At 38.0% G+C, this 23,083-nt stretch overlaps 2 protein-coding genes and 1 long non-coding RNA gene across 3 annotated transcripts; all 3 read right to left on the bottom strand.

The window, feature by feature from the left end:
* Positions 1–6,284: 6,284 nt before the first annotated feature.
* Positions 6,285–8,037, bottom strand: LOC116717934 (blarina toxin-like). The gene is made up of 6 exons (XM_032559618.1): positions 8,001–8,037; positions 7,571–7,763; positions 7,303–7,488; positions 6,947–7,008; positions 6,727–6,848; positions 6,285–6,633 (listed from the first exon to the last, which is right to left on the bottom strand). Exons 1-6 carry the CDS (start codon positions 8,035–8,037, stop codon positions 6,484–6,486), a joined length of 750 nt encoding a protein of 249 aa, XP_032415509.1. The 3' UTR covers positions 6,285–6,483.
* Positions 8,038–13,420: 5,383 nt separating this feature from the next.
* On the bottom strand, positions 13,421–14,316 carry LOC116717937 (uncharacterized). The gene is made up of 3 exons (XR_004338849.1): positions 14,255–14,316; positions 14,035–14,156; positions 13,421–13,941 (listed from the first exon to the last, which is right to left on the bottom strand). It is a non-coding gene; the product is annotated as an uncharacterized LOC116717937 (long non-coding RNA).
* A 5,554-nt stretch (positions 14,317–19,870) lies between these two features.
* LOC116716178 (trypsin-like) lies at positions 19,871–21,445 on the bottom strand. The gene is made up of 6 exons (XM_032557072.1): positions 21,406–21,445; positions 20,974–21,157; positions 20,706–20,891; positions 20,333–20,394; positions 20,107–20,231; positions 19,871–20,020 (listed from the first exon to the last, which is right to left on the bottom strand). The coding sequence occupies exons 1-6, from the start codon at positions 21,443–21,445 to the stop codon at positions 19,871–19,873; spliced, it is 747 nt and encodes a 248-aa protein (XP_032412963.1).
* Between the last annotated feature and the right edge of the window lie 1,638 nt (positions 21,446–23,083).

Raw genomic sequence — 23,083 nt, 5'->3', positions numbered from 1 at the left:
CTGGAGATGTGATTACATCTTCATCTGATAATCGAAAAAAAAAACTAAACAAAAAAACATTTGTTTTATGTGGCTAAAAGTTAGTTTGATGTAAAATGGAGCTAATGTGCTAACAAACATCAAGTTAAGGACAAACATAACTACAAAAAAATAGAAAAAAATCTCTGATGCTACATTGTGAAAAACAAAAAGACTAATGGACCTAAAATGTCCTTTGTGAAAGATACTATGAATCTTTTGATTTTATTGACAAGAAATGTTACAAGAAATTCATAAGGAACACTCTGTTATGGACAAAAGGACTCTTTGTCTTTTCTCTATCTGTTTTATCTGCTCACATGCACACGGCTGCACACTGACAAAACCATAACATTTTAGACTGGTGACTGTCACATCTAAGACCTTAGAGAGAGAGAAGAATGAGGAGGAAGTAAAGCAGATTTCACGCTACAATCTTTGCTTCACTTGGTGTCACCCCTAAGCTGAGCTGAGTGGAGCCCAGCGCTGCACAGTGAATGTCACTCTGTATCTGATCCATTCGGATGACGTGTAACATTTGATCATTTTCTGCATTAACACCTCTTTTATATTTAACCAAGGCTCATTATTTGTCAAGGTAATGACACTGGGGCTTTTGTTGGGTCCTGAAACTGTTAAACAGAAAGTGTGAAAATAATTCTTGATCATAAATAATTCTGTGTTTTCCTCCATCTCTTTCAGCTATTTACATGCTCGTATACACATAGATGCATTCACATAGATCACATGCTCACAAAAGCTAAAGCTAAAGGAAATGACATATTAGGAAACACCCTCAAAGCTAAGGCTAAAGTAAATAAGGAAATGCCCTCTTTAGGGCACAGCTTAGATAGAGGCTAAGAAAGGGAACTACGAACTGTTGTTGATGCCTTTTTGTTCTGCTAGCCCTTAAAGATAGCAAGGTGAGAAACTTGTAGTTTCTCCAGGATTTCCAGGATGTGTTCTCCAGGGGAAAACTGGATTGTTGTGAAGCTAGGGATTTTGTCAATCCTATTCACTTTACTGATGACCAGCCATTTCACTTGCCTTATCGATGCATACCACCAGCACATTTTTATTTATAGATCGATTAAGTCAATTTTTATCATCTCTATTGCAATATATGAATATGAATAAATGAATCTATTTCATAATGTAAATATTGAAGTGAACCTATGATTGCAAAATAGCAAATATTAATTTTAGTTTTGTTATGTACTTTGGGTTTGTGTAGGACTTAGAGTGGGAAGCCCATAACATGGTTATTTTCTATTTGTTGTTCTCGTCAGGTATGTACAGAAGAGGATTAGGGCCACCAAAAAAAAAATAATTCTGAGATTAAAGTCAGAATTCTGAGATTAAAGTTAGAATTCTGAGATTAAAGTTAGAATTCTGACTTTAATCTTAGAATTCTATTTTTTTTTCTCGGTGGCCCTAATCCTCTTCCGTAGGTGTGTTATGTGTATAAAAAGTTTTATTTTCTTTATTTAAAAGTTATGCAACATGGTTACCTGTGTGCGGGTCCTTTTGTCATGTTGCAAGCGAGGACTTGGAGTGGGCAGCCCATAACATGGTTGTTTTCTATTTGTTGTTCTTGTCAGAATAAATCGATAAACTCCCCATTTTAAAGACAAACGGTGTCACGGCCCTGACCATTCAATAAAACCAGCACAATGCAGAAAGGATCCGGTTACAGTAGCCTCTGTGCTAGTCTCCTTACCAGTCTCCTTGCTAGTCTTGATGCTAGTGTCTGCGCTAGCTTCCATATTGGCCTCTGTGCTAGTCTCTTGCTAGCCGCCATGCTAGTATCCATGGTAGGCTCCATGCTAGCCTATGTGATAGTGCTTGTGCTAGACTCTGTGCTAGTCTCTTTGCTAGTGTTAAGAAAAATGATTATTTTTTTGGTGCTTAATACAGTTAATCTACGACATGTGTAACAGTTATATACAATACTCTTATTTGGAACAGGTCTCGTCTGAGATGCGGTAAGCAGACAAAGCAGGGCCCTTTTTTCCTCCCCCGCTGACAACACAGCAATAAAATTTACATTCCGATGGGGGGGGCAAGAGACTTCTTGGCGCCTCTCCCCGTATCAGACGGAGATGAACGCGAAGTGGTCCGCCCTTTGACTTAGATAAAAACCAGACATCTGAGCTGTAATGAGGGGAGTTTCCGGGGTTCTCTGGGGGGCCGAAACAGGTCTCTGATTGGTCGAACAACAGAACGCCTTCTTTGCATATATTAAATAGGGAAACACCTCTTTAGTTTAAAATTCCAGGTCAGCACGCCGAGGGAGAGAGTTTTTTCCATCTTTTCTCCACGTGGGCGCCTTTGTCTGTCTTTGTGTTCGTTTGTCTCCCCTTGTGTGTCTTATTTTGTGATAAAATGTATATCTCTGTACCTCTGCAGCTTTGTTAACGGATACATGCGTTGCTTTGTATGAATTAAACTCTGTGATCTGTGACGTCAACACGCCTTGTTGTAGTTTCGCTTTACAGCTGCCCTGCTCCTCGCCGAGATGACCCGGCTTTGAAGGAAGATACGAGCCAAACGTTTTGTTCAAAGTTTTAATAAATATTTCTTCCTTTACACTAGTCCAGATGCTAGCCTCCATGCTAGTCTCAGGCTTGTTGAAGTTGGCTAACTGTAAAATCTGTGTACACAGGAAAATACAAAAACTTGATCTTCAGTGAAGCCCAGAGGTTTTCAAGGTGTGGAAGAGCTAACCTCCACGCTAGCCTCTCTGCTAGCCTCTGTGCTAGCTTCCATTCTAACCTCAGGCTTGTTGATGTTGGCTAAATACAAAATCTGTCTACACAGGTTGTGTCAAGTTGTCCTGGAAATAAAATGAATCCAGAATTAGACATGCTGTGATCCAGATTTTAACTGTGAATGAAAATACTGTAAATGTAAACCAAACAAAAATCAGAGAATAAGAAAGTTGGAAACATAATCTTAAAAGAGAAAAAGTGTTGTGTGCCTGGATCTCCTATAAGGCCTGCAGATCGATTGGACATTTTTGGGAAGTGAAACAGCTGCTTCAGTGGATTCATACTGATGCATGCACCTTTCAGTGGTTGAGAAAGAACAGGTGATTTCTGTTGTCATAAACAATGGAGTTTGGACTGCTTGAATCACGTTTGTGTTAATTGGATTCTGCATGGGTGGAGAGAAACATCCAGATGTTATTACATCTGCAGGAGGTTTTCTTCTGCTGAGATGATGGAAACTGAGTTGATCCTAGATCCTTTCAGCAGGCCAAAGCAATTAAAATCAACTGTAATCTGATCTGACAGTAAACATGGAACATGCAGTAAGTTCAGCTTCCTGAACTTACACATTTTGTCTGACAAAACCTCACAGGAACTAAGTTCACTCTGTGTCTTACAGGTAGAATCTTGACTTCACAAACTTCTGCAGAATTGAGGTTCCAAATATATTTCATGACTAGCCAAGGAACAAAAATAAATCCAAACCAGAGACAAGAAGAGACCATGAGGAAACCAGGAAGAAGGGAAGAGGAGCAGTGGCATGGAGTAAGAAGGCGAACCGGTGATAACAGTCTGTGATTTGGCTAAATAGAGATGTGACTACATATTCATTTGCTAATCGAAATAAACCATCTGTTTTATGGGGCTAAAAGTTAGTTTGGTGAAAAGTGGAGCAAATGTGCTAACAAGCATCAAGTTAAGTACAAATATAAATACAAAAACAATAGAAAAAAGCCCTGATGCTACATTGTGAAAAACAAAAAGACTAATGGAACTAAATGTCCTTCATAAAAGAAATTATGTATCTTGTGATTTTTTAGACAAGAAATGTTACAAGAAATTCATAAGGAACACTCTGTTATGGACAAAAGGACTGTTTGTCTTTTCTCTGTTTTATCTGCTCACATTCACACGGCTGCACGCTGACGTAACCATAACATTTAAGACTGGCGACTGTCACACATACACAAAAAATGATGAAGGCAGGCCGAGACCTTAGAGAGGAAGCAGAATGAGGAGAAAATAAAGCAGAACTCGCTGCAATCTTTGCTTCACTTGCTGTCACCCCTAAGGTAAGCTGAGTGGAGATTTATAAAAACACATGATCTATTATTTACATTTAATATACAGTTGAAACCTTTTAAAAACAGACTTGAAAAGACTTGAAATTCCAAGTTTCAGACTTGAGACTTGACTCTAGATGTAAGGATAAAAGACTTCCCAGATAGCACACGATGGTAAATCAACATTGCATTATAGTCAGAATGGTTGACTTTTGGTTGAGGTCGACAACTGACTGTGGATCAACCATCAAACAATCATTCAATTCTGTTAAAGTAACCAATGTTTAAAAGAAGTCATTGAATCAATGTTGTTTTGTGGTTAAAACCTAATGTCTAATCAACATCTGATCAATGTTGAATCAATGTAAGGTGTTGGTCGCACCCCTTCTCCTCTTCTGAGCTCTGGGTCAGAGCAATTTATTGTTGTGCAGAATTAATATCCTTTTACATGAAGCACTGTTGAGGATTCCTTTGTATACATTTTCTTACTTGTCCATAAAACTGATTACTGACCGTTTCTGTGCAGTGTGTTGACACAAAAACATATTCATGTCACTGCAAGGAGTGAAGCGGTCCTCTATTTACAACCACACAGCCACTTTAGTCATCAACCATTTACATTAATTTAATATATATTGCAGTATACTGTTACCTTTACAGACAAGCTACAACTGGCATTGGGGTCACCGGGGGTTTGCAGGTAGATTCCAGCAGCGGCTCGCTCTTCATGCAGGGCCAGCCCAAGGTAATATGGGGCCTTAGACAGAATCATGCTACTAAGAGCCTCAGCATCACTAACAGTGTTTAAATATAGTATTAATGAACTCTGTGATAGGATGCCCAGATTAATTGGCTGAGTTTAAAATTATTCACTAGGGGCATGCTGTGGTGGCGTAGGGGATGGTGCGACCCACGTTTGGAGGCCTTGAGTCCTCGATGCGGCCGTCGCGGGTTTGATTCCCGGACCCGGCGATGTTTGCTGCATGTCTTCCCCCTTTCCTGTCAGCCTACTTTCATATAAGGGACATTAGAGCCCACAAAAGACCCCCTGGAGGGGAGAAATAAAATATAATTAATCACTAATTATTGGCTAATTGCTCTGATGTATTTGTGAACAAACCCAGCTCAAACACAAGGATTACACCATATTGTAGCAAAGTTAACACAACAAACTATCAAGGTGATTCTTTGCACTTTTACAAAGTAAACTTCCTAATTAAATCCTAAATGTATTATTTATCTATTTATTTATTTCACAGTGGAATGCATTAAATAAAAGTTTATAATATTGTCATTGTCAATAGATGACTGCCGCAGAACTATAATCTGTGTTACAATTCAACCATTTCTAGGGGCCCCTGAATGTCTGGAGGGCCCTACCAGCAGCTACTGAGTTTTCTTTGCCTTGATATCTCATCCTTACAACTCTAGATCTCTCAGAGGAGCTAACATAAAAAATTATGTAGAGGTAACCCCACTGAGCCCTTTGGATCTTTAAAGCAGTCTGCAGCCAAGCTGTTATAGAGGTTAAACAGTCAGATATTATCACGATTTATTTAGTAAAATAGCACTAAATTTGCTTATTTCATAATACTTTTGAATTTCCTTCTTATTTTGCAGGTGATTTTTATGTCAATGATTTTAAGATTATTCTTTTTTTATAGCTTTATGTAAGCCTATAATAGTTGTTGAAATTAAAAATTAAAATCAGCAATGACACTTTGTTTAACTGCAATAGAGGAAAACTTTCTACGATAATATTTGTTATAGTTGTGGCAACCAGAAGATACCATTAATTAGTTTTACCTGTTTTTAAGTATTTTCTTAAAACTTATTTCATTCAAGATTTTGACTTTTGACCTCATTTCCTTTGTATCTTCATTAAAAATATTCTTTATATTTACTTTAGGATTTTGTTATTTGTTAATTGTATTGTGTGACTTCTGTTTCATTATTTTTGTGTACAGCTCTTTGGTCTTGTTGGAGTTTAAAGTTCTCTAGAAGTAAATCAGGAATAGTAACTCCAGAGCTGCAGAGTTTAGATGCTGGGTGTTCATTTCTGATAAAAGACAAAAACTGAATAAATAAATTACTTCTGGTGTTCCTCTTTATGCGATTTAAAACTCAGGTCACATTTTCATACTCAGTTCAGGGATAATATCAACTGAACAAACTGAAAATGAATGTAAAAATGATCAGCCAGGAAATATTGCTTTTTCATGCATTTATTGATTTATTGTTAATTTCTGAGACAGAGAAAGATCCACTAGGGAGATCAAGATCAGGTGAGAAAAAACAAAGCTATTGATTTATCCTAATTCTACAAAGGTGGATCAAACTGATCAAGATATAACTATAAAATTATATCTGAGAGGAAATTTGATGAGAATTTTATTTCACGATAGTTTGTTTTATTTATGGCCGATTGTTGTTTTTATCCATCCAATGTATTCACACACATCCATGATTGAAACTGGTTTCTTGCATGCAAAGTGTGAGACATCAATAGAAATCACACCATAAATCTTGCCGTTGAACATCACTGCTCCACCGGATTCGCCCTGTAGAAAAATTTCTATTAATATATTTCTTCATTATGTAAAACATAAAAGTCTTCTAATCCCTGTAGAGAGATAATGAAGAAACAAACTTACATAACATGCGTCCTTGTTTGGTTCTTCAACCCGGAACATATATCCAAATGACCGGGATTGGGAAATCTGAACAACTCTCATGTCGACACACTGAAGATGTTTTGGAATATGAACAGTGCGTACTGTAGAGAAACATGAGAATCATAAACATGTTCTTCACTCAACATCTGTAGAGACAGAAACAAAAATTTTATACTCATAACTTTAAAATGTCTCTCACATCGCCGATTATTGGGGCCGGTTGTCGTTGCTCCCTCTCCTGCCAGCTGAACAGTGTCACCACTGAAACACAATTAGAATAAAATGTAAAAATACAAGATAACAATGTAGAATTTTTTTTATGACGAACAATGAAGGAACAGAAAATAAATCCATGAAGGACTTCATCCACTGACACTTGAGTTTCCACCTCCAGTCCCCAGTGACGTTGTACTGCGTCCTTTAAATGTGTCTCTGGTCCAACACACCCGAGCTAAACTGGTGGCCTGATTATCTGACTCAGGTGTGCTGAAGCAGAGGCAGCAGGACTGGAGACAGAAAATCTGAAGTCATGTTGTTGATCAGAGATAGACTTACATTTTAGGGCGATTACTGCAGTCTGGTAGTGGAGCAAGTGGGACATCATTTACTGGTGTCTGAAGCTTCAGCAATATGATGTTATGCTTCCGGCTATCGCCAGTATACAACACAGGAGCTTGTCGGATTATTTGAGTATGCACTTCAGTAGTCCGTGGATGAACTTTGAAAATTGCTACATTATTCCTGGAGAAAAGGATTGATTATAATGAACACATAGAAAACCTGATCATCTGCAGATAAGACTGTGTTAATGCCTCTTTCTTACCACCCTGTCTCTGGGTCATAGCAGTCAGCTGCAGTCAGGATCCACTGAGGGTGGATCAGAGAACCTCCACACATGATCGTTGACGGCCCGTTGGTCATCATCAGCCGAACATGATAAAGACGCTCTGTGTCATCACAGTCATGACCTCCAATGATTCTCTTCTGCAGAGAAAGAGCTGAGTTCACTGAAACACCTGAAGAAGAAAAAGGAGGACTTTACTCAGAAACCAGGTGCAAACATGGCTGCTGGAACAGAAAAAGGATAAACAGTTACAGATTAAAAAACATCACAGTTCATATGCAAAGAAGTTTCGGTCTGAAACAGAATCAGAGGGAAGTTTGAGAGTCACAGAGAGCAGCAGCCTCCCTGGAACCAGTGGAAGTGTCTCCAGTGTGTCCAGTGTGACCAGTTTCCCGTGTTTCTGACTCACCCAGCCCCAGCAGCAGCAGAACCTTCAGCAGAGCCATTGCTGGTCCAGCTTCCTGTGAATGTCTGCAGTAATGCAGCAGCTTTTAAACTCTGTTCACAACTTCCTGCTGGAAAGAAAGCCACCAATCACAGGACAGACACTGACGAAACCTGAAAAAATGTCTTGTTCCATTGACAGATTATTTCACTAATATCCAAACATTTCCCCTCTTATAACTTAAATAATCAGCCAATGAAACAATAACTTTTTCATCAGTATTAAGGAATTGACTTAAAACAAGCAGGTCCTAAATTTGGCTGCAAAGTTACTTGTACGTTTTGCGTTAAATGTGAAAACTTGATTGTAAACTTTATTTCTAAAGGAAATAAAGGAATGCTCTGTTTAGGGCGTAGCTTAGATAGAGGCTAACAAAGGGAATTACAAACTTGTTTGTTGCTGAAGAGTAACAGTCTGTGATTTAACTAGAAATGTGATTACATCTTCATCTGATAATCGAAAAAAAGGCATCTGTTTTATGTGGCTAAAAGTTAGTTTGGTGTAAAGTGGAGCTAATGTGCTAACAAAAAATCAAGTCAAGGACAAAATAAATAAAACAAAATAAAAATAGACCTGATGCTACATTGTGAAAAACAAAAAGAATAATGGAACTAAAATGGCCTTCATAAAAGATACTATGAATCTTTTAATTTTATTGACAAGAAATGTTACAAGAAATTCATAAGGAACACTCTGTTATGGACAAAAGGACTCTTTGTCTTTCCTCTGTCTGTTTTATCTGCTCACATGCACACGGCTGCACACTGACATAACCATAACATTTCAGACTGACAAAAGTCACACAAAAACATAAACAAAGGCAGGCTAAGACCTTAGAGAGGGAGCAGGATGAGGAGGAAGTAAAGCAGAACTCTCTACAATCTTTGCTTCACATGGTGTCACCCCTAAGCTGAGCTGAGTGGAGCCCAGCGCTGCACAGTGAATGTCACTCTGTATCTGATCCATTCGGATGACGTGTAACATTTGATCATTTTTTGCATTAAAGCCTGTTTAATATTTAACCAAAGCTCATTATTTCTCAAGGTAATGACACTGGGGTTTCAGTCGGGTCCTGAAACTGGTAAATGGACCTGGGTGGTGCACAGAGGGGAAAATGGGTGAACTACAACAACTTGTGTCTTGGTTACTGATTCTGGCTAGCTTTATTCATGCAGCATGTCTTTATCAATGCCAAGATGTGAAATTGGTCATTTTAAAATGGTGTTTTTATACTTTGTGTTCAGCTGCCCATTTGATCAAGATTTGAGATAAATCCAGATTTTAAAAAGAACACATTATGTGTTATTTACATTTAATATATAATTACAGCATTGTTTTAGAAAAAAGCCTCCAAAGGATTGAAATTCCTAGTTTCAGACATGAGACCAGACTCAGGATGAAAGGATAACGACTTGAGACTTGCAAAACACAGACTTGGTCTCACTGCTGTATTAAAATAATCTTAAACATGTTGTACTGGTGCTTGACCTGTAGTGGGGCTGCTGCATGAATGTGACTTAAACATAGGGTGTATAAAAACCTTTTATTTGTTTTACTGTCTGCAGCCTTGCAGTAGGATTCATTACAATATGCACATGAAATCATTTAAACATGTTTTAAGTGTTTCAAACACAGTATGTCCTGAACTTACAAAACCTGTAAGTTCAGATTCTACCTATGAAATCAAGATTCTCCCAGGGATCTTGACTTCAGAAACTTCTGGACAACTGAGGCTCCAAATATATTTCAAGACTGAGAAACATTGCCCTGTTAGTATCTCAGACAATGCATTATATACAGTATATACAGTATATATATATATATATATATATATATATATATATATATATATATATATATATATATATATATATGTGCAGCATATGGACTGGAAACCCCGAGATCAAAGTGGGAAACACCCCCAAAGGTGGCGGAGAACGCCAGAGCTAAGATCCTGTGGGACTTCCAGATACAGACAGACAAAATGGTAATGGCGAACCAACCAGACATTGTCGTAGTGGATAAACAACAGAGGATGTAGCAATACCAAGCGACTGCAACATCAGGAAAAAGGAGCACGAGAAACTAGAGAAATACCAGGGCCTTAGGGAGGAACTGGAGAGGGCCTGGAAGGTGAAGACCACAGTGGTGCCTGTGGTCATCGGGGCCCTCGGGGCAGTCACCCCCAAACTGGACCAATGGCTACAACAGATCCCAGGAACAACATCAGACATCTCAGTCCAGAAATGTGCAGTCCTTGGCACAGCCAAGATACTGCGCAGGACCCTCAAGCTCCCAGGCCTCTGGTAGAGGACCCGAGCTCAGAGGATAAGAACCACCCGCGGTGGGTGAGAAGGGAATTTTGAATTTTATATATATATATATACAAATCCATGGTTTGGCGTTGGAAATGGAAGGCTGCGCCCTTAATAAATCCAGCAGATGTGAAAGACTGAGAACGGTGGAGATATGGACTACAGAAGGTCCAGGAAGACGGATCACACTCCCCTTCTCATAGATGGAGAAGTGGTGGAACGTGTGGACAACATCAAGTTCCTGGGCCTCCACATCACGTCTGACCTCTCCTGGAACACAAACACCTCCCACCTGGTGAAGAAAGCACAACAAAGGCTCTTCTTCCTCAGGAAACTGAGACGGGCTGGACTTTCCTCACGGCTGCTCGTGAACTTTTACAGGGCGATGATTGAGAGCATCCTCTGCCTCAACATGACTGTGTGGTATGGCAGCTGCACAGCACTGGAGAGGAAACAACTGACACGGGTGGTGAGAACAGCACAAGGCATTGTGGGATGCCCCCTCCCAGACCTGGACTCCATTTACACAGACCGGGTCAAGAAGAGAGCTGGATCCATAGCCATGGATCCCAGCCACCCGGGCCACAGACTGTTTGTGCCGCTGCCATCAGGCAAGCGGTACAGGAATATACGGACTACAACAAATAGACTGAGAAACAGTTTCTTTCCCACAGCCGTCAGAGCCATTACTCCCTGCCGCCCCCCCCTCCCACACATATCATAACCCCGCAGTGACACATACATATCCCCCACCCCTACACAGCCATATTGTTCTGCACTTTGCACTGTCACATCATCTGTACTTTGCCATAATTGGACCTGCTGCTACTTCTTTGGATGGTTGAGTGCCTTTAGTTTAGTTAATTTAGTTGTATATATTGTTATTATTATTATTGTGTGTTTGCTTATTTTTACTGTATATATTTGACCTTTTGCACGGGAGCTGCAATGGAAATTTCGTTGAATTCTGTTCAATGACAATAAATGCTATCTATCTATGCTATCTATCTATCTATATCAGCGGCTTACTGCCCGGTGTGACTTATATATGTGTTTCCAGTTTTTTTTAAAAACAACTTTGTAGATGTGGCTTATAGTGAGGTGCTCTCAGGAGGAACAAAGTCCATGGAATAAATATAAATCCAAACCAGACATGAAGAGACCATGAGGAAACTAGGGAGGAGAGACAAGGAGCAGTGGCATGGAGTAACAAGACAAACCGGCGAGTAACATTCTGTGATTTGACTAATTAGATTAGATGTGATTTCATATTCATCCGCTAATCAAAAAAAACACACCTCTTTTATGTGGCTAAAAGTTAGTTTGGTATAAAGTGGAGCAAATGTGCTAACAATACCAAGTTAAGGACAAACATAAATTCAAAAAATAAAAAAAGCCTTGATGCTACATTGTGAAAAACAAAAAGACTAATGAAACTAAAATGTCCTTCGTAAAAGATACTATGAATCTTGTGATTTGATAAGTGTCAGGGTAAAGCACCTAGAACATCAAGTACAGACACAGGAAAAGACAAGAGAGTTAGATTCTTTTTACTCACGAGGGGAACAGACAGAGATGTTTCAGTTACAATCTCTACCCGCTCTGAAAACACATCTTGCTGCACCCTCTCTTTTTTTCTTTCTTCACATTTGCACAACCAATGAAGCATTTCTTAAAACAATTTCTACAAACCAGAAATGTAGCAAACCTGCAAAAGTGATTCAGAACTAATTCAGAATGAATGGCTCGTTCCTGTAAAGCGGATCTTCATATCAGTGAACGTGTCATCATAATGGAAAGTCCTGACGCAACGACAATAACATCAGGGAATGCTGAGAGAAACTGATCAGACACACAAACGTTTCCAAAAACAATTAATAAAGGCAAAAATAATGAGATTTTGAAAACTAGTTAAGCATTTATTGCATGCCATTAAAATACTTTGTTAGCAACTACTAAATATTAAGTTGACTAATTATTTATCTAGCAAATAATATTTAGCTTGCAAACTAATGAGCCCAAAGCTAAATGTTTAGCTTCCTCTGATCTTCTCCAAAGACAGAAAAGGTTTGAGTGTTTGTACATTTAATGTTTCTAAAGTTTAAGTTATTAGAAAATGTTCAAAACTGTCAAGCTTGACCAGAATACATTGTTGCATACATTGCTTTGTTGTGTACAGCTCTTTGGTCTTGGAGTTTAAAGTTCTCTAGAAGTAAATCAGGAATAGTAACTCCAGAGCTGCAGAGTTTAGATGCTGCATGTTCATTTCTGATATCAAACAAAAACTGAATAAATTACTTCTGGTGTTCCTCTTTATGTCATTTAAAACTCATGTCACATTTTCAGACTCAGTTCAGGGAAAATATCAACTTGACAAACTGAAAATGAATGTAAAAATGATCAGCCAGGAAATATTGCTTTTTCATGCATTTATTGATTCATTGTTAATTTCTGAGACAGAGAAAGATCCACTAGAGCAGTGGTTCTTAACCTGGGTTCGATCGAACCCCAGGATTCAATGAGTCGGTCTCAGGGGTTCGGCGGAGCCTCTGCCACGGAGGTAAAGACACACTTGTGTAAAGTCGTGATGACGCGCCCTGCTTGGCCATCACTTGCTGCAAAGGACCATGTTACATTGCTCGGCCAATCAGGGCTGCGGGGAATTTAGTGCGCGCAGTATCAGCGGCTGTCGTAGTTGTACGTCGCGTGGTTTCTTTCTTAATATTTTAATCCATGCTAAAAATGTCGAGCAAAAAGAGAAAATGAACAGACTTTGCTCTGAAGATGCAACTGCCAAGGTGAAGCCACGCCTCTCTGAACTGGTCTCCCAAAGACAACAGCAGAAGTCACACTGATTTGCAGGTATGTAATTTGTGCAATACTTTATTCTGGCCCCCAAAAAGTATTTTGTGGATTCAAAATGACAAAAAACTAATTAAATTTAAAAATAAAATAAAAAAATTTGTTATTAAAAAAAGTTATTCTTTGAATTAATCCAAATTTATTTTTAATTAGTAAAAAAAATATTTTTGGGGGCTGAAATTCTTTTGTGGGGCCGAAATATTTTTGGGGGGCCAGAATAAAGTAATACTGCAATTTGCTGTGAGTTCATGGTTTTGTTCTTTGAGCAAGGTGACGTTCATGCATTGCTCATTGTGTGCACCAGCAAAAAAACATACATACGTCTTGAATTTGGAAAAAGTTTTTATTTTATTTATCACTAAAGAAAGGTTCGATGAATGCGCATATGAAACTGATGGGTTCGGTACCTCATAAAAGGTTAAGAACCACTGAACTAGGGAGATCAAGATCAGGTGAGAAAAAACAAAGCTATTGATTTATCCTAATTCTACAAAGGTGGATCAAACAGATCAAGATACAACTATAAAATTATATCTGAGAGGAAATTTGATGAGAATTTTATTTCACAGTAGTTTGTTTTATTTATGGCCAATTGTTGTTTTTATCCATCCAATGTATTCACACACATCCATGATTGAAACTGGTTTCTTGCATGCAAAGTGTGAGACATCAATAGAAATCACACCATAAATCTTGCCGTTGAACATCACTGCTCCACCGGATTCGCCCTGTAGAAAAAATTCTGTTAATATATTTCTTCATTATGTAAAACATAAAAGTCTTCTAATCCCTGTAGAGAGATCATGAAGAAACAAACTTACATAACATGCATCCTTGTTCGGTTCTTCAACCCGGAACATATATCCAAATGACCGGGATTGGGAAATCTGAACAACTCTCATGTCGACACACTGAAGATGTTTTGGAAGATGAACAGTGCGTACTGTAGAGAAACATGAGAATCATAAACATGTTCTTCACTCAACGTGTGTAGAGACAGAAACAAAAATTTTATACTCATAACTTTAAAATGTCTCTCACATCGCCGATTATTGGGGCCGGTTGTCGTTGCTCCCTCTCCTGCCAGCTGTAGAGTGTCACCACTGAAACACAATTAGAATAAAATGTAAAAATACAAGATAACAATGTAGAAAAATAATTTTTATGAGGAGCAATGACAGAACAGAAAATAAATCCATGAAGGACTTCATCCACTGACACTTGAGTTTCCACCTCCAGTCCCCAGTGATGTTGTACTGCATCCTTTAAATGTGTCTCTGGTCCAACACACCTGAGCTAAACTGGTGGCCTGATTACCTGACTCAGGTGTGCTGAAGCAGAGGCAGCAGGACTGGAGACAGAAAATCTGAAGTCATGTTTTTGATCAGAGATAGACTTGCATTTTAGGGCGGTTACTGCAGTCTGGTAGTGGAGCAAGTGGGACATCATTTACTGGTGTCTGAAGCTTCAGCAATATGATGTTATGCTTCCGGCTATCGCCAGTATACAACACAGGAGCTTGTCTGATCATTTGAGTATGCTCTTCAGTAGTCCGTGGATGAACATTGAACATTGCTACATTAAACCTGCAGAAAAGGATCGATTATAATGAACACATAGAAAACCTGATCATCTGCAGATAAGACTGTGTTAATGTCTCTTTTCTTCCACCTTGTGTCTGGGTCATAGCAGTCAGCTGCAGTCAGGATCCACTGAGGATGGATCAGAGAACCTCCACAGATGGTTGTTCTCTGCCCATTGATCATCACCAGCCGAACATGATAAAGACGCTCTGTGTCATCACAGTCATGACCTCCAATGATTCTCTTCTGCAGAGAAACAGCTGAGTTCACTGAAACACCTGAAGAAGAAAAAGGAGGACTTTACTCAGAAACCAGGTGCAAACATGGCTGCTGGAACAGAAAAAGGATAAACAGTTACAGATTAAAAACCATCACAGTTCATATGCAAAGAAGTTTCAGTCTGACACAGGATCAGAGGGAAGTTTGAGAGTCACAGAGAGCAGCAGCCTCCCTGGAACCAGTGGAAGTGTCTCCAGTGTGTCCAGTGTGACCAGTTTCTCCAGTGTTTCTGACTCACCCAGCCCCAGCAGCGGCAGCAGAACCTTCAGCAGAGCCATTGCTGGTCCAGCTTCCTGTGAATGTCTGCAGTAATGCAGCAGCTTTTAAACTCTGTTCACAACTTCCTGCTGGAAAGAAAGCCACCAATCACAGGACAGACACTGATCTGTCCAATCACAGGACAGACACTGATGAAACCTGAAAAATGTCTGGTTCTATTGACAGATTATTTCACTAATATCCAAACATTTCCCTTCTTATAACTTAAATAATCAGCCAATGAAACAAGAACTTTTTCATCAGTATTAAGGAATTAACTTCAGAGCAGATCTTTTATTTGGCTGCAAAGTTACTTGTGCGTTTTGCATTAAATGTGAAAACTTGATTGTAAACTTTATTTCTAAAGGAAATAAAGGAACGCTCTGTTTAGGGCATAGATTAGATAGAGGCTAACAAAGGGAATTACAAACTTGTTTGATGCAGAAGAGTAACAGTCTGTGATTTAACTTGAAATGTGATTACATATTCATCTGCTAATCGAAAAAAAGGCATCTGTTTTATGTGACTAAAAGTTAGTTTGGTGTAAAATGTAGCTAATGTGCTAACAAAAAATCAAGTTAAGGACAAACATAAATACAAAGAATTAAAAAAGACCTGATGCTACATTGTGAAAAACAAAAGAATAATGGAACTAAATGTCCTTCAGAAAAGAAATTATGTATCTTGTGATTTTTTAGACAAGAAATGTTACAAGAAATTCATAAGGAACACTCTGTTATGGACAAAAGGACTGTTTGTCTTTTCTCTGTTTTATCTGCTCACATGCACACGGCTGCACGCTGACGTAACCATAACATTTAAGACTGGTGACTGTCACACATACACAAAAAATGATGAAGGCAGGCCGAGACCTTAGAGAGGAAGCAGAATGAGGAGAAAATAAAGCAGAACTCGCTACAATCTTTGCTTCACTTGCTGTCACCTCTAAGGTAAGCTGAGTGGAGATTTACAAAAACACATGATCTATTATTTACATTTAATATACAGTTGAAACATTGTTTCAAAAACAGACTTGAAAAGACTTGAAATTCCAAGTTTCAGACTTGAGACTTGACTCTAGATTTAAGGATAAAAGACTTGCCAGATAGCACATGATGGTAAATCAACATTGCGTTATAGTCAGAATGGTTGACTTTTGGTTGAGGTCGACAACTGACTGTGGATCAACCATCAAACAATCATTCAATTCTGTTAAAGTAACCAATGTTTAAAAGAAGTCATTGAATCAATGTTGTTTTGTGGTTAAAATCTAATGTCTAATCAACATCTGATCAATGTTGAATCAATGTAAGGTGTTGGTCGCACCCCTTCTCTTCTTCTGAGCTCTGGGTCAGAGCAATTTATTGCTCTGCAGGATTAATAATGTTTTAAATTAAGCACTGTTTTTTATACTTTATTTTTATTCGTTTTTAAACATACAAGTACATACAATCAAAATGAGGGCAAGGCCAGGTAGCAAGCAGTCATACTGATGAACATTATAATTTTACAGACATTAGAGTCTCAAAAAATAAACACAGAGGAAAACTCCCAGGTGTCTGTCTGAGTGATGTGGAGTCACAAAAATTAACTGTTACACACCTTTGGCAATAAAATGATCCCATTTTTCCCAAAGTTTCTCTCCTTTCTCCTTCTTGAGCCGTATTGTAAAAGTCAACATTTCCATATTGTGGATCAGTTTTATAATATTCACAAGCTTCAGAGATGGGGGATCTAGGTTGGAGCCAAGATATAGTAATTGCTTTCTTGCTTGCAATCATAAATACTGTATCTTCAACAGGTATGTGTCCCCATTACTGAGTCCCTTAGGAAGTATAAATAAAAAGACTAAAGTTATACCCATAATTTCATAGATTACTCGATTAACGTCCTTCCAGAAGGTCTTCATCTGCGGACAGTCCCAAAAAAAAACTAACCCAGTGACCTTTTTATTGGTCATCAACCATTTGCATTAATTTAATATATATTGCAGTATACTGTTACCTTTACAGACAAGCTACAACTGGCATTGGGGTCACCGGGGGTTTGCAGGTAGATTCCAGCAGCGGCGCACTCTTTATGCAGGGCCAGCCCAAGGTAATATGGGGCCTTAGACAGAATCATGCTACTAAAAACCTCAACATCACCAACAGTGTTTAAATACAGTATTAATGAAATCTGTGATAGGAACAGTGATGTCAGTAACGCGTTACTTACATTGTACCACTTTTTTCATTAACAAGTAATCTAAGGCTTTGCTATGTCAAATCCAGTAGTCAGACTACAGTTACTTAATGAAATGACTTTGCATTACTATTTTCTTTTCTAATTTAATTTGATTTACTCTATCTTGTGGAGTGATCATCGTTTCTATACGACAGTATCAGCAGCAACAGAAATGTAAACAATGCAGAGAGATACACATTTTGTTGCTGGAAAAACAGGAACTATTTTGAATTTCTGTCGCCAAGTTTGATTATTATAAGCAGCTTTGGGCTTGTTTTTTTTCTAAAGTTGCTTGCAAATTTAATGAGTCACGGATTGCACTTTTAGGGGCACGTTTTTGAACGTGAGGTTACTCATTCAGGCTTGGAAATAAGCAGAAACTCAGAATAAATCCCAGAATTTGTCTGTCATCCAGGTCGTTTACATCAGACTCTCCCCATCCTTCATTTCCTGGATGATCCGTCTGTGTCTTTGTTAATGTCAAGTTAATATATTTGCTGTGAACGATGTCGAGCTTCGTGTTGCGCTCCAGAAAACTGCAAACATTGAGACTAATATGAACACTTTTACAAACTAAACTTCCTAATTAAATCCTAAATGTACTATTTATTTATTTATTTATTTATTTCACTGTGGAATGCATTAAATAAAATTTAATAACTTTGTCATTCTTAAGAGATGACTGCTACAGAACTATAATCTGTGTTACAATTCAACCATTTCTAGGGGCCCTTAAATGTCTGGAGGGCCCTACCAGCAGCTATTGAGTTTTCTTTGCCTTGATATCTCACCCTTACAACTCTATATCTCTCAGAGGAGATAACATAGAAAAATTATGTAGCGGTAACTGAGCTTTTTGGATCTTTAAAGCAGTCTGCAGCCAAGATGTTATAGAGGTTAAACAGTCAGATATTATCAGGGTTTATTTAGTAAAATAGAAGCAAATTTGCTTATTTCATAACTGCATAACCAGCGATCTTCTCTCCTCTGGTCTCTTTAACAGCTACAGTCTCAGATCAACTCAGCCCTCCAGGACTGTCAGCAGAAGAAACAGCAACATTATACCTATTAGAGAAACAGAAATTACATTTGCTTTGCATTGTCCCCACATGATGACAATGATACAGTATGATCCGATTAACTATTAGATTCTTGAGTAATATAGGTTGTTGCTATGTAGTTGTACAATGTTTTAAGATCTTGTTCAGTGTGCCCCTTTTTAACTTTGAGCCCCCGGCCCTCCAAAGGTCTCTGCACGGCCCTGAGGCAAACCTTCTCTTCTGTTTAATTTGATTTAATATGATCAGTGAACAACATTGTAACAATAAAATATTTAATGATATATCTTAGCAGTACTAACATCTTTTTAACTTTTCCAGATGTTGCTATAAAATTTACAGAGAACTTCTGTCATATTTAGACTTTTGAAAACCAAATTGTAATTTCTGAGAGTTTTACATAAATATGTAATTTAGATTTTAATTTCAACAGTGAAAGAAAATTATTTTTACACTTCCTCCTTTATTTTGCTGGTAATTTTTATAGTATATTTAAGATTATTTTTTTTCTATCTACATGTAAGCCTATAAAAGGTGTTAAAATTAAAAATTAAAATTGACACTTTGTTTAACTGCAATAGAGGAAAATTCTCTACGATAATTTTTATGTTAAATTTGTGGCAACAGAAGTTACCAGTAATTAGTTTTACCTGTTTTTAAGTATTTTCTTAAAACTTCTTTCATTTCAGATTTAGACTTTTGAACTCATTTCCTTTGTATCTTCATTAAAAATATGTTTTAATTATTTTTACTTTAGGATTTTGTTATATTATGTGACTTCTGTTTCATTATTTTTGTGCACAGCTCTTTGGTCTTGTTGGAGTTTAAAGTTCTCTAGAAGTAAATCAGGAATAGTAACTCCAGAGCTGCAGAGTTTAGATGCTGCATGTTAATTTCTGATGTAAAATAAAGACAAAAATTGAATAAATAAATTACTTCTGGTGTTCCTCTTTATGTCATTTAAAACTCATGTCACATTTTCAGACTCAGTTCAGGGAAAATATCAACTTAACAAACTGAACCATGAATGTAAAAATGATCAGCCAGGAAATGTTTCTTTTTCATGCATTTATTGATTCATTTTACATTTCTGAGACAGAGAAAGATCCATTAGGGAGATCAAGGTTAGATGAGAAAAAACAAAACTATTGATTTATCCATAAATCTACAAACATGTGGATCAAACTGGTCAAGATACAATAATAAAATTATATCCGAGAGGAAATTTGATGAGAATTAAATTTCATGACAGTTTATGTTCTGTCAATTTGTCTTCTTATCCAGTCCATGTATTCACACAAATCTACGATTGAAGCTGCGCTCTCACATGCATAGCGTGGTACACCTGGAGAAATCACACCATAAATCTTGCCATTGAACACCGCTGCTGAACCAGCGTCACCCTGTAGAAAAATCATATATTTATTTATGTAGTAAAACAGAAAACTCTTCCAATCACTGTAGAGAGATATTGAAGAAATAAACTTACATAACACACATCCTTGTTCCGTGCTTTAGCAGAGAATACATGCCCATATGTCGGCAGGAAATGTGAAGCCTCAACAACTGGCATGTCGACACACTGAAGATGTGTTCCAGGAGCAACATTGGATACTGTAGAGAAACATGAGAATCGTAAACATGTTGTTCACTCAAATGTCTCTGTAGAGACAGAAACAAAGATTTTATTCTCATAACTTCAAACTTTCTCTCACTTTGCTCATTATTTGGGCCGGTTGTCGTTGCTCCCTCTCCTGCCAGCTGAACAGTGTCACCACTGAAACACAATTAGAAAAAAATGTAAAAATACAAGATAACAATGTAGAAAATTAATTGTTACAAAGAACAATGAAAGAACAGAAAATAAATCCATGAAGGACTTTATCCACTGACACAGGGTGTCCACCTCCAGTCCCAAGTGACGTTGTACTGCGTCCTTTAAATGTGTCTCTGGTCCAACACTCCTGAGCTAAACGGATTCTGGTTCTGCTGGTGGCCTGATTACCTGACTCAGGTTTGCTGAAGCAGAGGCAGCAGGACTGGAGACAGAAAATCTGAAGTCATGTTGTTGATCAGAGAAAGACTTACATTTTAGGGCGATTACTGCAGTCTGGTAGTGGAGCAAGTGGGACATCCTTTACTCGTCTTAGAAGCTTCAGCAACATGATGTCATGCCGCCAGCCTTCAGGATCATAAAACAACATATCGGCTTGGATTCCTAGAACCTTCAGTCCAGCAGTCCGTGGATGAACATTTAACATTGCTACATTAAACCTGCAGAAAAGGTTAGATTATAATGAACACACAGAAAACCTGATCATCTGCAGATAAAACTGTGTTAATGCCTCTTTCCTACCACCCTCTCTCCGTCTTCCAGCAGGAATCTGCAGTCAGGATCCACTTAGGGTGGATCAGAGATCCTCCACACAGGTTCGTCTGAGTACCATTGGAGCCCTCCAGCCGAACATGATAAAGACGCTCCGTGTCAGCACAGTTATGACCTCCAATGATTCTCTTCTGCAGAGAAACATCTGAGTTCACTGAAACACCTGAAGAAGAAAAAGGAGGACTTTACTCAGAAACCAGGTGCAAACATGGCTGCTGGAACAGAAAAAGGATAAACAGTTACAGATTAAAAAGCATCACAGTTCATATGCAAAGAAGTTTCACTCTGAAACAGAATCAGAGGGAAGTTTGAGAGTCACAGAGAGCAGCAGCCTCCCTGAAACCAGTGGAAGTGTCTCCAGTGTGTCCAGTGTGACCAGTTTCCCCAGTGTTTCTGACTCACCCAGCCCCAGCAGCAGCAGCAGAACCTTCAGCAGAGCCATTGCTGGTCCAGCTTCCTGTGAATGTCTGCAGTAATGCAGCAGCTTTTAAACTCTGTTCACAACTTCCTGCTGGAAATTAAGCCACCAATCACAGGACAGTCACTGATCTGTCCAATCACAGGACAGTCACTGATCTGTCCAATCACAGGACAGACACTGATCTGCGCTGCCAGCTGCATACAGATTAACTTTAACATCTCAATGTTCTAAAGAAACTTGAAAAAAGTTCTTGTTCCATTGACAGATTATTTCACTAATATCCAAACATTTCCCCTCTTATAACTTAAATAATAAGCCAATGAAACAATAACTTTTCATGAATTTTAAGGAATTGATTTAAAACAAGCAGATCCTATATTTGGCTGCAAAGCTATTTTTAAGTTAGTTTTGCATTATCTAGAGTGAACTGATAGATTTACATTAGAAACTAGACAAAATAATCACTAAGTTTTCTGGTTTTGCAGTGCACATGCTTGCAGTGAGTTTTGCTCAAGTGAAAACTTGATTGTAAACTTGATGAAATAAAACAGACTTTCTGGAGAAAGAGCAACTCTTCCTGGTTTTCAGGTTGATGTTTTTTGAGAAAAACATTTTGGTTTCCAATCTACAAAAATTTACATCTGCCTTTGCTCCCGAAAGTAGAATCATTTTGTTTGATGAGGTATGAAAATATCCCTTGTTGAGAATAAATAATTCTGTGTTTTCCTCTATCTCTTTTAGCTATTTACATGCTTGATTACACATACATTCATTCACATAGATCACATCCTCGCAAAAGCTAAAGCTAAAGGAGATGTCATCTTAGGAAACATCCTGAAAGCTAAGGCTAAAGGATGTAAAGGAACGCTCTGTTTAGGCCGTAGCTTAGATAGAGGCTAACAAAGGGAATTACAAACTTGTTTGACGCTTAAGAGTAACAGTCTGTGATTTGACTAGAGATGTGATTACATATTCATCTGATAATCGAAAAAAATAAAACAAAAAAAACATTTGTTTTATGTTTCTAAAAATTTGTTTGGTGTAAAATGGAGCTAATATGCATCAAGTTAAGGACACTTGCCCATAATTAGAAATAGAAAGAAAGCTCTGATGCTACATTGTGATAAACAAAAAGACTAATGGAACTAAAGATCCTTCGTAAAAGAAACTGAATCTTGTGATTTTAAAGACAAGAAATGTTACAAGAAATTCATAAAGAACACTGTTATGGACAAAATGACTCAAGTGAGCTGAGTGGAGCCCATCGTTGGATGAATGTCACTCTGTATCTGATTCATTTGGATGACATGTAACATTTGATCATTTTCTGCATTCAAACCTGGTTTATATTTAACCAAAGTTCATTTTTTCGGGATGGAAACTGGTAAATGGAAAATGTGAAAATGACCTTTGTTGATATTAAATAATTCAGTGTTTTTTTTCCTTTACATTTTTCAGCTATTTGCATGCTTGATTACACATACATACATTTACATAGATCACATGCTTGCAAAAGCTAAAGCTAAAGGCAATGACAAATTAGGAAACACCCTCAAAGCTAAGGCTAAAGGATGTAAAGGAACGCTCTGTTTAGGGCGTAGCTTAGATAGAGGCTAACAAAGGGAATTACAAACTTGTTTGATGCTGAAGAGTAACAGT

Source organism: Xiphophorus hellerii, chromosome 3 (assembly GCF_003331165.1).
Source record: "Xiphophorus hellerii strain 12219 chromosome 3, Xiphophorus_hellerii-4.1, whole genome shotgun sequence".
NCBI lineage: Eukaryota > Metazoa > Chordata > Actinopteri > Cyprinodontiformes > Poeciliidae > Xiphophorus > Xiphophorus hellerii.
This window is presented reverse-complemented; position numbering and strand designations above follow the sequence as displayed.

What these genes read in the sequence shown, in the direction of transcription:
- LOC116716178 (XM_032557072.1), bottom strand. Translation starts at nt 21,445, where the DNA reads ATGGCTCTGCTGAAGGTTCTGCTGCTGCTGCTGGGGCTGG. An exon ending in TGCAGTAATCGCCCTAAAAT is followed by an intron (nt 20,395 to 20,705) that starts GTAAGTCTTTCT and finishes ATTGTGTTTCAG; the next exon opens with TGGTGACACTGTTCAGCTGG. An exon ending in GGAACAAGGATGTGTGTTAT is followed by an intron (nt 20,021 to 20,106) that starts GTAAGTTTATTT and finishes ATTTTTCTACAG; the next exon opens with GGTGACGCTGGTTCAGCAGC.
- LOC116717934 (XM_032559618.1), bottom strand. Translation starts at nt 8,037, where the DNA reads ATGGCTCTGCTGAAGGTTCTGCTGCTGCTGGGGCTGG. An exon ending in CGGCCCCAATAATCGGCGAT is followed by an intron (nt 6,849 to 6,946) that starts GTGAGAGACATT and finishes GTTTCTCTACAG; the next exon opens with TACGCACTGTTCATATTCCA. An exon ending in CAAACAAGGACGCATGTTAT is followed by an intron (nt 6,634 to 6,726) that starts GTAAGTTTGTTT and finishes ATTTTTCTACAG; the next exon opens with GGCGAATCCGGTGGAGCAGT.